The sequence below is a fragment of the Chiloscyllium punctatum genome, chromosome 44, assembly GCF_047496795.1.
Source record: "Chiloscyllium punctatum isolate Juve2018m chromosome 44, sChiPun1.3, whole genome shotgun sequence".
Lineage (NCBI taxonomy): Eukaryota > Metazoa > Chordata > Chondrichthyes > Orectolobiformes > Hemiscylliidae > Chiloscyllium > Chiloscyllium punctatum.
In genome coordinates, this window is record NC_092782.1 from 47,821,426 (window position 1) to 47,837,752 (window position 16,327).

The window sequence follows — 16,327 nt, forward strand, 5'->3', positions numbered from 1 at the left end:
CCATCTATCCTGTCTATACCTGACATATGTTCCTTCTTTTCCTTCAATTTCTTTAGTCATCCAGCATTCCCTATACCTACCAGCCTTCCCTTTCACCCTGACAGGAATATACTGTTCTCCATACTCTTGTTATCTCATTTCTGAAGGCTTCTCATTTTCCAGCCGTCCTGCAAACATCTGCCCCCACACAGCTTTTGAAAGTTCTTGCCTAATACTGTCAAAATTGTCCTTCCTTCAATTTTTGGTCTATCCTTTTCCATTGCTTTTTAAAGCTAATAGAATTATGGTCGCTGGCCCCAAAGTGCTCCCCCACTGACGCCTCAGTCAACTACCCTGCCTTATTTCCCAAGAGTAAGATAAGTTTTTGCAATTTCTCTAGTAGTTCTCAAGGTCTGACCCTTCAGCATGCCATCATGTATCTATCAATTCTTAGTGATTTAAACTTGGATCATAAAACCATAAGATATAGAAACCCAATCGTGCCATTCACCCCATCAAGACTGCTCTGCCATTCAATCATGAATGAACTCCATTCATTTACCTTCTCCCTATAACTTTTGAACCCCTTGCTAATCAAGAACTTATCTATCTGTCTTAACTGCACTCAATTAAATGTACAGAATTTCTGATGCTATAATTGGAGTTCGCGACCAAAGCTGGGTGTTATTAATGTAAGTTGGCTGATGAGGTTGCCAATGGGAAACCTGCAAATAGGAGTCAAGGGGGAGATGAGAGACTAGGATTGTTTATTGGGGAACAGCATAGGAAGGGAAGCATTACAGGTGGTTCTTTGGCTGTGTCTGGATAGCTGAGCACGGAACCAGGTAAGTTTAACCTTACCCATCTAGATAGTGATGAAAAGCATTCGAGGAGGAGGATGTGGCTGACAATCAAATTCAGCATGTAGGTTAAGAAAGATCCAGAATTAACCTGAAATTCTGAACAGTTTTGACAGGTGACAGCAGAACCTGACAGCGTTTTATATAGCCAAGTCAGATTTGACCGTGTATGGCTCAATAGGTTTCTAAGATGTCTGTGTTCACTTGGCTTTTTGTACAGTTAATGATTGGTTTAATTATTTGGGGAATCCAACTTTCTCGGCACCAGGGAAAACTGGAAATGAGTTGTGACCCTTTGTCAAAATTGTGTTTTGAGGAAGAGTCACTTGACCCAAAACGTTAACTCTGATTCTCTCCACGTGCTGCCAGACCTGAGCTTTTCCAGGAATTTCTATTTTTGTCAGTGTTGAAATAGGAAGTTGAATTGGGACATAGCAGTAAAGTGATCAATCTGTACTATTGAGGTGGGGGAGAGATTGGGGGACAAGAAAAGTACTTGAGGTGGATGGTGGTGATGGAGCTGGGGTGTGGGGGGGTCCCTAAATAGCCAATTCTGGTGCAAATATACTCAGTTTTGCACCTTTTGTATGCACTGACTCTTCATACCCAGCTTTCCTTCACGGCAATTCCAGTGTCATTTTGCTAATGGGCATGTTTTGCATGCAAATTAAAGTATTTATTTTAATGGAAGCCACATGTCACGTCTAGCCAGAGAACCAACCTCGAGCAGCTAATTTTGCAAAGCTGCATTATTGGCTCCTTCAGGATTTGGCTGGTATCTCTTTTCTCTCAAGACACATTGGGTGGGAACTGACCAAATAAAGTCCTATTTGCTGACTTCCATCTCAGTAGTCTGATTCATACAGTCATATCCCACAACCAGCATCAGTGAACTAGTTAGGGAGGAACCACATATTTGTCTGTGAGGCACCACGTTCATATTTCCATAAGACGCTTCATAGTTTTTACTGCATGATCTCAGGAGAAAGCTATTGTAATACTTTAACTCAAAAAGTACCTTGTCTTTTTCTTCAGAGATAACTCAGAACTTGAAACCTGCTCCTAACATTAGATTTACCAACTCCTGCATCTGTTTTGATTTATGGATTGGCACCCTTTCTAAATTGACTTTTTGCAAGAGTCTGTCTTGAATATTGAGCAGCAATCCTTGGTGTTTAAGTTTGGCCGAAATACAAAAAACATCCCTTTCTCAAGAAAGATTTGGCATTAGTGATGCAGTAAAAGTCTAGTATAATACTATTTTGTGGCTCATCCAATTTTATATTGATTACATTGATACAAAATTGGCTTGACGGTAGGTGACAGAGGGTGGTAGAGGGTTGTTCAAACTGGAGGCCTGTGACCAGTAATGTGCTGCAAGGATCGGTGCCAGGTCCACTGTTGTTTGACATTTATGTAAGTGATTTGGATGAGAAAATAGGAACCATAGTTGATAAGTTTGTGGATGATACAAAGTTGTCGTGGACAGTGAGGGTTATCTAAAAGTACAACAGGATCTTGATCAAGTGGGCCAAGGAATGGCAGATGGAGTTTAATTTTAGATAAATATGAGGTGTTGTCATTTGGTAAAACTAACCAGGGCCATACTTAAACAGATAATAGTAGGCCACTGGGGAGTATTGTCAAATAGACACCTAGGGTTGCAGGTAGACAGGGTGGCAAACAATGCGTTTGGCACATTTCTCTTCATTGGTTAGTGCATTGAGTACAGAAGTTGGATTGTCGTGTTATGGCTATACAAGACATTGATATGGTGACATTTGGAGGACAGCATATAATTCTGGTCATCCTGCTATAGGAAGAGTTATTAAACTTGCAAGGGTGCAAAAAAAAGATTTACAGGCAAGTTAGTGAGACTGAAGGATTTGAGTTATGAGGAGAGACTGGATTGTCTGAGACTTTGTTCCCTGGAATGTTTGAAGTTATTGGGTGACCTTAGAGGTTTATAAAATAACGTGTAGGTAAGGTGAATAGCCAAAGTGTTTTCCCAAGGGAGCCCAAAAGTAGAGGGCATAGGTTTAAGGTGAGAGTGATTAGATTTAAAAGGGACCTGACAGGCAACTTTTTCCACACAGATGGCGGTGTGCATGTGGAATGAGCTGCCAGAGGAAATTGTCAAGGTGGGTGCAATTACAGTACATAAAAATGATCTGGATGAGTTCATGGATAAGCAAGGTTTAGAGGGATATGGGGTCAAACACGGGAAAATGGGGCTAGTTCAGTTTTGAAAACCTGGTCAGCATGGACAAGTCGGGCCAAAGTGCCTGTTTCCATGCTGAATGACTTGGACTGTAAATGCTCATGGCTGCATTGTACAGTGGAAGCACAAATAGGATAGTTCCTGGATGTCCAACAGGCTAATCTAGTGTGTTGCCCCCAATGAACCGCCATGGCTTCAAGTTAAGTTTCAGTACTGCTGCCATTTAACTCAATCACTTGAGACCTTGGAGTGCAGGTTCATATCTCCTTGAAAGTAGAGTTGCAGGTTGATAGGATAGCGAAGGTGGCACTTGGTATGCTTTCCTATATTGGTCAGCGTATTGATTACAGGAGTTGGAAGGTCATGTTGTGGCTGTACAAGACATTGATTAGGTCACTTATGGAATATTTCATGCAATGATGTTGTGAAACTTGAAAGGGTTCAGAAAAGATTCACAAGGATTTGAGCTATAGGGAGGGGTTGAATAGGCTCGGGCTGTTTTCCCTGGAGCGTCAGAGGCTGAGGGGTGACCTTATAGAAGTTTATAAAAATCATGAGGGGCATGGGTAGGCTAAATAGACAAGGTCTTTTGCCTGGGGTGGAGGACATGGTGGAGGCTGGTACAATTGCAACATTTAAAAGGCATTTGAATGGGTATATGAATAGGAAGAGTTTGGAGGGATATGGGCCAGGTGCTGGTAGGTGGGACCAGATTGGGTTGGGATATCTGGTCGGCATGGACGGGTTGGACCAAAGAGTCTGTTTCTGTGCTATTCATCTATGATTCTGTGAATATGACTTTCTTTCACTCGAATGTTTTTGGTGCTGAGGTGACTTAGTAGTCCAATTTTGGATCTGCAAGTCCTGTGATCAATATAGCTGATAATGTTTGCCTGAGTAAGTGGAAATGTTGCTGTTTCCCATGCTCCTTCTGTTTGCACTTGTTCTCCAACTAAGCCTGGCAAGGATGCTTAAATGGTTCGCTCTTTCATGGATGCTTTTTCAAATTAGACAGTCTTTGGCTAGAGATTCTTTCAAACCAGTGTGGTTGCTTTTTTTCTTTTGAGGAAAGTTTTGAGAAAGTTCTTAAAGTGTTTGCGGTGACAAAGCTCAAATCAGGTTACAAATGTTACATCAGGCTTGCCCAACACAGATTCTGGTTATGACCAGTGTACTGGTGATGTCGGCCTGAGAGAAGACACTGTTGGAATGGCTATCCTGAAAATTTTGTGGAGGATATATTTAATTTCAGGTATCTGCTGTACATTGATCACCTCTGCATGTGGGGAGGATTGGTAACATTGCTGTCCTGTAGACCAGCTTGATGTCAATTTTGAGATTGCCAAATGTTGCTCTGGCACACTAGAAACTCTGCCTCTTTGCACTCATGAATGTCTATAAGCACACTGTAGCTCAGTGGAAGTTGGGGTGGCCTTGGTTGTGAACTGGAAGTGATGCAGCTTGAACAGTTTCCTGCTGGTCCGGTAGAGAAGCTCTGCTCCAGTGGAAATGGTACAGAGAAAATATAAAGTACAATTTTAGCAACTTCTTCATAAAAAAAGTATCACACTAAAATATATTGACGTTCATAAGTGTTTCTTGTAATTACAGAAAATCTATCTAGTGACTAGTGAATTCTCTAACTGTAGTTTTTAAGCAGTTGAATTGTGTTTCACCCATTGTCATGGCCTGTAATTTGATTACTTTTCAAAATCTCAAGTAAATATGTGAGGCATGAGATCAGAGGCATCTGTCAGGTAGTTCAATTTGTGAAATTGATATTCTGCATTAGCAGAAGTGAACTAAGGTGGTGGGAAATTGTACTTAGCATTTTGAAACATTGGCTTGTGTTTGCACTCTCTCTCAAAATAAAACTTCCCTCAAGCTAAGTATGTTACCATGGATAATTCCTGAAAAAAAGACTTTTCTGCAGTATGCAGCATACATAATAATCCCTTTTATTCTTCAGCCCAATTCTTTGTTCTGTCCTGAAAATACTGTTAACATAGGTTTGGGCAGGGAAGGAACCATGCCCAAACCATGATTCTACTCCCATCTTGTCCCTACAAACTTCTCTATACGTGTTCTCAGATATTACTCTGCAACAGTGGCTGTTTTCTTTTGTCCCCCTGCACTTAACCTTTCTTTGCCGACACCTTTGGTGAAACCACTGGTTGAGGTCAAGTTCATCTCTTCAGAGTAGGAATCAAATAGGTCATATTGTTGTTTTCAGTTCAGTCTGCACGGTGCACTTAGTCGTGAATCTTTTGCAACAGCTGTCATTAGATTCTCTATTCCTGGGATGAATATAGATATGGCAAACATCAAGACACACTGTATGGAGAATGTGTATATAATTCATATGGTCATGAGTCCTAATCAGAAGTATCAAAGAGAGAGGAAGGTTTTATATAATATTCAAAACATTTTGGAATATTCCTTTTGAAGTACTGACTGTTTACTGGTAATTTGCCAGTCTATGGTGGTAGCAGTTGAGATGTATGAAATTTGTAGATCTGGGAGGACTGTATGCTGACAGTTCATCCATAATTAATGGGAACTTGTGCATACACTGGTTCTCAAATCTGCCTACCTGAAACACCTGATAATGTGCTTTATAAATGTAGGTTTTATAGACCTGATTATAGAAGTGAACTGTGTAATTGGCAAGATTTTGAACTTGTTCTGTAATTCTGTTGTGTTTGCTGATCGCACCCCAGGCATCATTTTGGATGCTAGTCACTCAGATTTGGGTTCCGGTTTCTATCTGCTCACTTCACACCTAGAAAGGGAAATTCCCATTGTGCCAGTTAAGGATGTGATCAGGCTATATAGTAGTGTTCCCCCATAGGAAATAACCTACTGTTGGTTAGCTGAACTATTTCATCAGAATTTCTATTCAAATACCAGTCATGAACCAATCTTGAAAGATAGGGCAAGAAATGATTTTGAAAATTGCATTAACTTGGGTAATGAGATTGTTCTTGCCCTCCAGCATCGAGGCTGGACTGGAGACAGGAGAATTCCTAAGAGTGCCGCAGTCATCATGTAGTATGAAAACTTAGTGTTTGCCATGCTGATGTTACCTTTCCTCTTTCCTAAGGCTTGAAAGCTGGCAAAAGCCTCTGCAATCATGTTCGGGTGTTTGGTTGGTGAAAAAAACTTTCCCTTGTCTGTCCTTATATAGCTCAGCATTTGGAGCATAACTAACTTGCTTAAACCACTCTGATTTTCAGTTTAAACATTGCTGGATTTAACATTTGAGCCAAGTTTCATGCGTTGGTCTATGCTGTAGAAAGTTTTATTAGCCATTTTTAAAAAAAGGATTTTGGGACAAGAGATGTTTGCACAATCAAGTATATGATCAAGATTGTCTTTTAGTTGGTAACCATAAAATGATGAATGCTGATGGATGGGATGCTGTATGTCAATAATCATTAGATCGAATCAATCATGGTAACTCTGTTGTACAAAGACACCACATATAATCGTGGCACGGTGGCACAGTGGTTAGCACTGCTGCCTCACAGCGCCAGAGATCCGGGTTCAATTCCCGCCTCAGGCGACTGACTGTGTGGAGTTTGCACGTTCTCCCCGTGTCTGCGTGGGTTTCCTCCGGGTGCTCCGGTTTCCTCCCACACTCCAAAGATGTGCAGGCAAGGTGAATTGGCCATGCTAAATTGCCCGTAGTGTTAGGTAAGGGGTAGATGTAGGGGTATGGGTGGGTTACGCTTCGGCGGGGCGGTGTGGACTTGTTGGGCCGAAGGGCCTGTTTCCACACTGTAAGTAATCTAATCTAATCTAATCTAATACCATAGCTACAAAAGCGAAACAAAACTTAATTCAGACCAGTTTATTAGCATGATTTCTCATTCCTTGGTGGTATGCAACTGTACTGCGAACCACTTTGAGGAGTGCTGCAGATTTGGCATATGCTAGTTGGAGACCTTTTTGCCAAGTCTTAAGATGATTAAGTTTGTCTCACCCCATTCTTGAACAGCAGAAATTGTTTCTATCCTCACTTCTTTCAAATGTTGCCACTTATTTTCTGTTTGTGTTGGTGACCATTTGTTTGTTTGTTTACAGGGTTTATGAATAAAATTTTCCATCCGAACATCGATGAAGCGTAAGTAATTTTTTTCATGCAGCATGTAAGAGAATGTTTTAGTATTAGGAGAGAACAAATTGGGTGATTGAGTTGGCCATGACTTCCATCTCAAGATATTATTCGAGGGTGGGTTTAGAGGATGTTACAGTCCCAGTGTTTCCACTGTCTGAAATCTAAATGCACATCAAGTTACTACTTATCTGTCATGTTAGCTAAAGTAACCTCCATTCTGCATAAACTAGTTGTGAGTGCTGAGTGAAATTACAAGACTGTGATATCCTCGGAGCCATGCACTACCATGGTGATGCTGCCTTTGGAAAAAATATATTTAGGCAAGAGGAATCTAGACAGTATATTGGAAAGAAGGGAGGACTATTTTATTTCTCAAGTTTGGAAGCTTAAAATAACTGTTTGTATTTTGGATTAAACAAAAGTAAGGAGCAGACTATTTGACCCATCAAGCCTGTTCGGCCGTTCAATATGTTTGTGTTGGATTTGCTATCTCAATGCCATGCTTTGGCAATCTCCCCTTACTTCCTTAATACATTTAGCCTCTTGAAATCAATCTATTTCTTTCTTAGGCATACGCAATAACTTGGCCTCCATAGACTTGTGTGGTAGAAAATTCTACAGATTCACAACTTTGAGTGAAGGAATTTCTGCTTGTCTCAGTCCAAAATGGCCTGCATTGTACTGAAACTGACCCCTTGTTTTGGAGTCCTTGTATCTCAGAAGAATTCTAAACTGTCTACAATCTGACTGCAGTAGGCTTGCTATTTTGTATAAGAATTTCCTATGACTCCTTTGGATCCAATACTACCCTTGATTTATTTTGTTATTCATGATTGGGCCACTTTTTCTGTTTGTTCTTTTGCCCAAAAGGAATATATTACTGTTCCAATTTATTGTTCCTTCAGTATTAGCCATTGTTTTATTAATGGAGTTACCCAGTCTGTCACTGCTGACTCATCCTCTAATGTCATAGTTTCCTTTATTTAGGTCTCAGACTCTAGTTTCAGATTGGGTTACTTTTCTTTTAGATCCAAATAGAATTCTATCAATTTATTGTGGTCACCTTTTTGTTTTCTAAAGGATCTCTCTTAACAAGATTATTTTTTTTTAAAAAAACCTTCTAATTACACAAAACCAAATGGATATTCAGTTCCCTAAATGGTTCTTCAATGTTCTTGTCTAAAAAGATGCTGTTCACACTCAGGGAATTCATCCACCACTGTCTAACTGCTGATGTGGTTAACCTAGTCTATGTAGATGTCATTCATGATAACTATAGCACGGTTGTTGCTTACTTTCCTAATCTCCTGTTAATGCCATCCCTTACTTTATCACTGCTATTTGGAGGCTGTAGACCACACCCATAAATATTTTCTATCCCTTTTTGCTGCTTCCCTACAAATGTGGTTTGTTTAGTGTTCTGAATCTATTAGTTAAGTACTTACCACCAAAATTACAACATAATGCAACTGAGGATGGGGTGAATTATTCAGTCTTTCTTCTATTAAGTTTATTCTGTTCAATGTTACTTCCAGTTCATTGCCATTAGTCACTCCTTCAAGCTGGCTTCTTTTCTGGGAATAGAGATATATTGCTTTATGTCTGTATGTATGATAGCATGACCCAGAGGTGCATCAGTTATCCATCTTTAAGAGCTAAACGAGAGATTCCAGTTTTCTCATCTGGGGCATGCCATTGTAGAGTGAAACATCTTGATTAAAACAAGTCCAGATGTGAGTTGATAAGATGCCTTATTTCGCATAGATTGAATGTACTGATCAGCAGTTGGCTGCAGTTGAACAATGCAATTTACAATGTAAAAAGTAAAAGTGAAGTCGCAGATCGGAGAGCTGCTGTATCAATCGAGACAACTGGTGGTGGTTTAATCGGAGGGTCACCATGCCTCAAGATAGGGGGAGAAGTTGGAGAGAGTCCTTCACAATCACCTCAGCCAGTGTGGAAATTGAATTTACACTGTTGGCATCATTCTGCATCTCAAACCGAATCAGCTGAACCTGAACTTGGGATGCAGTGAAATATTTTTTAAAAAGTGCATTGCTTCCCCTGGACAATAGATGGTCTGATTTTACTTCAAGGTGACTTCCGGTTAACCACTCAAATCTCTCCATTTCTTTTTAACTTTGACAAAATACCTTTGTAGTATTCACTTTAGAAATCTAACAACCATTGCCATTGAATTTGGACTTAATTTTTATTTGCTTTTTCCTCCTCCGCCTTTTACTCCGATAAAGTGGAGAGATCCTGTAGCTAAGATGAAGTTGTCTCTATCTGATGCAAATGTTCTTCCATGCCAAATTAATCATCCTCCTGAAAACTGTATTCCTTTATCATCACAGTAACTCCTTTTATTTCTTCCGTTGTCGTGGACCATTTAACTAAAATCCAGCACTGCAAGTTACAACAAATATATTTTAGTCTTTTGATTTCGGTTAGGGAAAATGTTCTTGCACAGAAGTCAGCCTATTTGAAATGTTGCTGAATCTGGTTCTGATATGGTCCTTGAAAGGTTGTGGGTTACAAGATTTTATTTGTCTAACTTGTTTCAGGCATCTTTCTTTCACTTTTATTTCTAGATCAGGAACAGTATGTCTAGATGTAATTAACCAGACGTGGACAGCTCTTTATGGTGAGTAGTAAAAACAAATAGGAATTTTAAATGCATCTTTATTTAAATTGGATGTCAGCTGTAATCCTGCATTAGGTGGAGCTAGGGTTCCTGTCTTGACTGTTGAGATGGGAGCAAAGTGTGACTGTATTTTAAATATATTTCTGTCTCTAACTGATTCTGCTCTTGTGCTTTTCCCAAGCCTAATAAACCACAATCTATGATAGGCTTAGCAAAATGATAGAAGCCAAAATTGAAGCATTAACTTAATAGTTTTCGGTTTTGTACCATTTATTTACTCATTTCATGGATTATATGCTTCACAGGCTGGGCCAGCATTTAATGCCTATCCCTAATTGCCCTGCAAGGTGGTGGTGAACTTGCTTCTTGAAGTGCTTCAGTCTGCTTGGTGCAGGTACACCCACAATGCTATTAGGACTGGAGTTCCAGGATTTTTACCCAACAGTGAGAGAGTGGTGATATATTTCTAAGTCAGGATGGTGTGTTGTTTAGAGGGGGCTTTGAATGGTAGTGCTTCCATGTATCTGATGCCCTTGTTTTTCAAATGGTCACATCATAAGTTAGAAAGGTGTAATCTAAGAACCCTTGGAAATCCTTGCAGTGCATCAATGCAACTGTGCATTCATGATGAAGGCAGTAAATGCCTAATGAGAGTGATTCCAATCTAGTAGCTGCTTTGTCCTTCATCATGTTAAGCCTTTTAATTGTTGTTGGAACTGCATCTGTTGAGGAAAGTGAGGAGTGTTCTATTACATTCTTGATTTGTGCCTTGTAAATGGTAGTTGGGAAAAGAACTTCTCCATGCAGGATTTGTAGCTTCTGACCTGCTCTTGTGTTCTACAGTATTTATATGGCTACATCAGTTCAGTTTCTGGCCAATGGTAACTTCCAGGATGTTGATAATGGGGGATTCAGCACTGGGAATGCCATTGAATATCACGGGCTGATGGTTAAAATCTCTTTTTGGTGATGGTCATTGGCGCTTGAGTAATGTGAATGTTACTCTCCCCTTATCAGCCTAAGCCTAGATATTGTCCAGAATTCTGCAGAGCAGAAGTGAATTAATCTCTTTCACATTCTTGTCTATTCCAAGATGGAATAGAGGAGTATGTGAACTACAACTGGATGGTCGCACAAGTTGGTAATGAAATGTTAATAAGTGAGAGTTAATTGCAAAGCCAAGTGTTTTGGATTCAGTCATTTATTGTTTCTTAAAATATCTTAACTTTAAACAGGCTCACAAAGGTGAGATGCTGGGATAAGTTTCATGGGCATTTGATGAGGAGTAGTAGGCAAAAGTATGTTTCCTAATTAATTGGCAAGGCATTTTTTTAAAACGTTATGCTTTAGGGTTTAAAAAAAAATGCAGTTGTGTAGTTTCAGATGAGGAATGAATATTGTCGGGTTTGACCTTGGATCAGTCAGATAAAAAAATAATCTTTGGAGAAGTGAGAACAAAGCACAATCAAGATTTGTAAAATGCTGAGGAGACGTGATCATGTGGCTATGAAGTGATTCCGTATAACCTGCAGTAGCTATTTAGAATAAGCAACCATCAAAATAGTCTTTATTTCTGAGAGAAAGGAGCCAGTGTATCTTGGCAGCTGGTTTTGAAAGCATTTGAAAACATAGGATAAATATAGACAAATATGCCATAGAAGGTTGGTGCAGTTTTAAGAGATGCCACCTGTGGAATAAAACTGCTGCAGTCAGAAAGAAAAGCTCCTTGTGCACCACCTCCTGTGTTGCTAAGTGGTGTGCATGGGCCTGCCAAAGGCTTTCAGAATTCTCACTTTAGGGGTACTCTGTCAAATGACATTAGTTATTAATTGAAATCATTCCATCTTTAATCTACATTATCTTTAAAATGTTTGTTTCTGCATTTGCTAGGTCTCAAAATTTAGTGTTATACAATCCAAAATGGCATAAAATAATTTTCTGAATTAATTTGGCTGAAATTGATTTTAGTAGAGTGTGGTGCTGGAAAAGCACAGCAGGTCAGGCAGCATCCGAGGAGCAGGAAAATCCTTGTTTCGGACAAAAGCCCTTCCTCTAATGCTGCCTGACCTGTTGTACTTTTCCAGCACCACATTCTTGACTCTAATCTCCAGCAAGTACTCACTTTCGTCTGAAATGTATTTTAATCAAGCTTCTGCTTAATGCTGTTCGATTTCAAGAGAGGCATCTTTGTGTGCTGTGCAGTAAATTAACGGAAGTGGAGAGTCACTTCTGCCAAAACTGGTCTGCTCATAGATTGCTAATGGAAAATTGCTGTCTCACTATTTGCTGCAAAGCAATATCTAACTTGTATGACATTTATACCTTTCCTCTTACAAGTTTTGATTTGCTAGTTCAGATAGTTAATACGCAGCAGTGTAGTTAAATATTTATCGTGCTTAGACAAGTTTTGCCAACAGCTAATTTGCTTTAACCTGAAGAGTAAATTTCTGCTGATTAGAGTCATAATTGTAGAGCACAGAAACAGACCTTTTGGTCCTACTTATCCAAATTTTGTCCCATTTGCCAGCATTTGGTCCGTATCCCTCTAAACCCTTCCTATTCATGTACCCATCCAGATGCCTTTTACGTGTTGTAATTGTACCAGCCTCCACCACTTCCTCTTGCAACTCATTATACACACACACACCTTTTGTATGCAAATGTTTCCCCTTGGGTCCCTTTTTTAAATCTTCTATCTCACTTTAAACCTGCGCCTTCTAGTTTTGGACTCACCTACCCTGGGCAAAAGAGCTTGACTGTCTGTGCCCCTCATAATTTTGTAAACCTCTGTAAAGTCACTCTTCAGCCCCAGGGAGAAGAGCCCCAACCTAATACTTGCATATCCAGAGTTTGCCACCTGGTTGTTTGACTGCTTTGGAGACCTTTTAATTGCCATTTCGCAGGTTTAAATGGCTGTGATGTTTGCGTTTTTTGAACTATTATGCTCAAAAGAGATTGAACAGCACTAAACAGCTTGTGCAACTGTGAAGTTGTTTTTTCAAAAAAAGCCATTTGACTCAAGTATTATGTTTGACTAGTTGCAATTTTACTGGTGATGTCAAACAATTAATACAAAAATGAATGAGTCTACTCGGATGTTTTTAGATCTATGAGAAATGCCTTATTTCCCACAATCGATTAATGTAGCAAACGAGGTGACCATTTGGCCCCTTGTTACTGTTCTGGCTCTTAGTTGAATGATCCAGTTTCTCCCATTCCTACTCATTCCATATAATCCTGTAACATTTTTTTACCCCATCACATGTTTTTTCAATTCTTCTTAAAATATTACTATTTGATTTGTGTCTACCTCCTTTCAAACTGTGCCAGAATCCAGAAAATTGAACTTGTTGCATTGTGGTACACTCTAACTTAATGCATGAAAGTATTTCACACCTTGCAAGATGAGATGCACTAATTTCTTTCTTCATTATTTGCTACTTGTTATTATGGTCAGGTCTGATTGTGGGTTCAAATCACTTTGGGAACTTGTTTGCAAAATCCAGGTTGACTACTGATGCAGTGCTGACTTCATCCTATGGCCAGGTCTGCTTTCAGGATAATTCAAAAGATTTAATGGCTTCATTTTGACGAAGAGCAGTAGAATTCTCCATTTCCAATAATATGTATTCTTCTTTCATCACTTGAACAAGTTGTTGTCACATTGTTGTTTGAGACTTTGCTATGTAATAATCACTTTTGCCTTTCTTGATTTTTGAAAGTACTTCAGTGGCTGTCAAACTCTTTGACTTCTGAGATGGAAAGATGCTGTAGCAAAGCAAGTATTTTCGTCTCCCTCCTGACTGTCTACCTCAACCCCAAGACACATAGCTAAAGCTTGGGTTTCACAGGTGCATAATGGTTCCTTTATCCTAGCCCAATAATGTGCCTTAACCAAATTAACACTCAGCACTCCATACGGTATTGGTATGATTTCCTTCCATCTCTCCCACACAAGAATAGAAGTGAGTAATTACATTTGCATCTCTCTGCACTTCTTGTGTGGTTCTATGAATATACAAATTAGGAGTAGATGTTAGTCCCTTCAGCTCTTGAGTTGATACTGTGAGCTGGAAAAGTACAGACTGTCAGACCACACCGGAGGAGCAGCAGAATCGACGTTTAGGGTATAAGCCCTTCTTTCAGGCTTATGCCTGAAACGTTGATTCGCCTGCTCCTTGAATGCTGCCTGACCGGCTGTGCTTTTCCAGCACTATGCTCTCGACTCTGATCTCCAGCATCTGCACTCGTCACTTGCTCCTTCATCTTCTTGAGTCTGTTCCACCGGCAGATTGGATTGTTTCAAAAGTTCCATCTATCCCGATGACTTCAAGTTTCCCTGCATAATAAGAATCTGTCCACCTGTGTTTGAAAAAAAATTCAACGACCCCACTTTCACTACTTTCTGAGGCATTGTGTTCCAAAGTTGTACAGCCTTCAGAGAGGAAACACAAGGTTTGTGAAGGTTTGAAGTTCAGGTTGAGGTTTAGGGTGTAAGTTTGCTCGCTGAGCTATAGGTTTGATATCCAGATGTTTCATTACCTGGCTAGGTAACATCAGTGGTGACCTCCAAGTGAAGCAAAGCTGTTGTTTCCTGCTTTCTATTTATATCTTTCTCCTGGATGGGGTTCCTGGAGTTTGTGGTGATGTCATTTCCTATTCGTTTTCTGAGGGGTTGATAGATGGCATCTAGATCTATGTGTTTGTTTATGGCGTTGTGGTTGGAGTTCCAGGCCTCTTGGAATTCTCTGACATATCTTTGCTTAGCCTGTCCCAGGATAGATGTGTTGTCCCAGTCGAAATAGTGGTTTTTTTCATCTGTAGGGCTACGAGGGAGAGGGAGTCGTGTCATCTTATGGCCAGCTGGTGTTCATGTATCCTGGTGGCTAACTTTCTTCCTGTTTGTCCTACGTAGTGTTTGTGGTAGTCCTTGCATGGAATTTTATAGATGCCGTTGGTTTTGTCCATGGGTTGTACTGGGTCTTTTAAGTTTTAGTTTTTGTTTGTGTGTTGGTGGGTTTGTGTGCTACAAGGATTCCGAGGGGTCTCAGTAGTCTGGCTGTCATTTCTGAAACTTCTTTGATATATGGTAAGGTAGGTAGGGTTTCTGGCCTGTGTTTTGTCTGCTTGTCGTGGTTTGTTCTTGAGGAATCTGCGCACTGAGTTTTTTGAGTATCCATTCTTCTTGAATACGTCGTATAGGTGGTTTTGTTTTTCGAAGTTTGTCTGTGCTGCAGTGTGGTGGCTCGTTGGAATAGTGTTCTGATACAGCTTTGTTTGTGTGTGTTGGGATGGTTGCTAGTGAAGTTGAGTATTTGGTCAGTGTTTGTTGGTTTTCTGTATACGCAGGTTTGTAATTCTCCCTTGTCCTTTCTTTCTACTGTGACGTCCAGAAATGCGAGTTTGTTGTCAGCTTCTTCCTCCTTGGTGAACTTTATGCCTGTGAGGGTATTGTTGATGATGATAAATGTCTGTTCTCTTTTGTTTCGCTTTGTGATGACAAAGGTGTCATCTATGTAGCAAACCCAGATTTTTGGTTTGATGATTGGTAGGGCTATTTGTCCTAGCCTTTGCATTACCGCTTCTGCTATGAATCCTGATAGCGGAGATCCCATGGGTGTGCCGTTGGTTTGTTTGTAGACTATGTTGTTGAATGTGCAGTGGGTGGTGAGGCACAGATCCACTAGCTTCATGATGTTTTAGTTGGTAATGTGATTGGTGGTTGATGTGTGTGTGATGGTCTGTTCTAAAAGTGTGGCGAGTGTTTCCTTTGCTAGATCAATGTTGATGGAGGTGAACAGTGCTGTAACGTCGAATGAGGTCATTGCTTCGTCTTCCTCTATTTTGGAAACATTTCTCCTTGTCTCTGGTAATACGATCATGAGGAATTGGAAAAAGAGTAGGCCATTTGACCCCTCCAGCCTGCTCTGCCATTCTCTCGAATCATGGCTGATTTGACATTCCTCGCGTCAGCCTTCTGGTGTTTTGTCCATAGCCATTGATTCTCCTCCTGATTTCAGAGTTTATCTAGCTCAGCCTTAAATATACACAAGGTCTGCCTGCAGACCTTTGTGGTAAGAAGTTCCAAAAACACTCAACCCTCAAAACAAATTTCTCCTAGCCTCTGTCTTAAATTGCCACCATTTAATTCTGAGGCCTGGACACTCTAAAAGTGGAACCACCATCTCCGCATTTACCCTGTCAACCTCTTAACAATCCTGTGTGTTTCAGTGAAATCGCCTCTGTTCTAAACTCCGGTGAGTAGCAGCTCAGTTTGTTTAGTCTTTGCTTATAAGACAGTTCTTCCATACTTGGGACCATCCTAGTGACCCTTCTCTGATCTGGCTCCAATTAAATGGTACCTTTCCTTAAAGGGCCTAAAACTGCTCTCAGTACTCCAGATGTATTCTCACCAGCATCTTACATAGTTGCAGAAGATTGTCCCACACTCATACTCCTTTGAAATAGGGCCAGTTTTTCATTAGCCTTCCTGATTAATT

General features: G+C 40.2%; 1 protein-coding gene across 1 annotated transcript in view; it reads left to right on the plus strand.

Annotated features, from left to right (window-relative positions):
- ube2h (ubiquitin-conjugating enzyme E2H (UBC8 homolog, yeast)) overlaps positions 1-16,327 on the plus strand; it is a 111,846-nt gene that overhangs the window by 86,418 nt on the left and 9,101 nt on the right. Inside the window, exons 4-5 of the mRNA XM_072562868.1 lie at positions 7,147-7,186; positions 9,775-9,827. Of these exons, the coding sequence (XP_072418969.1) occupies positions 7,147-7,186; positions 9,775-9,827 (93 nt within the window). The remainder of the gene's footprint in view (positions 1-7,146; positions 7,187-9,774; positions 9,828-16,327) is intronic.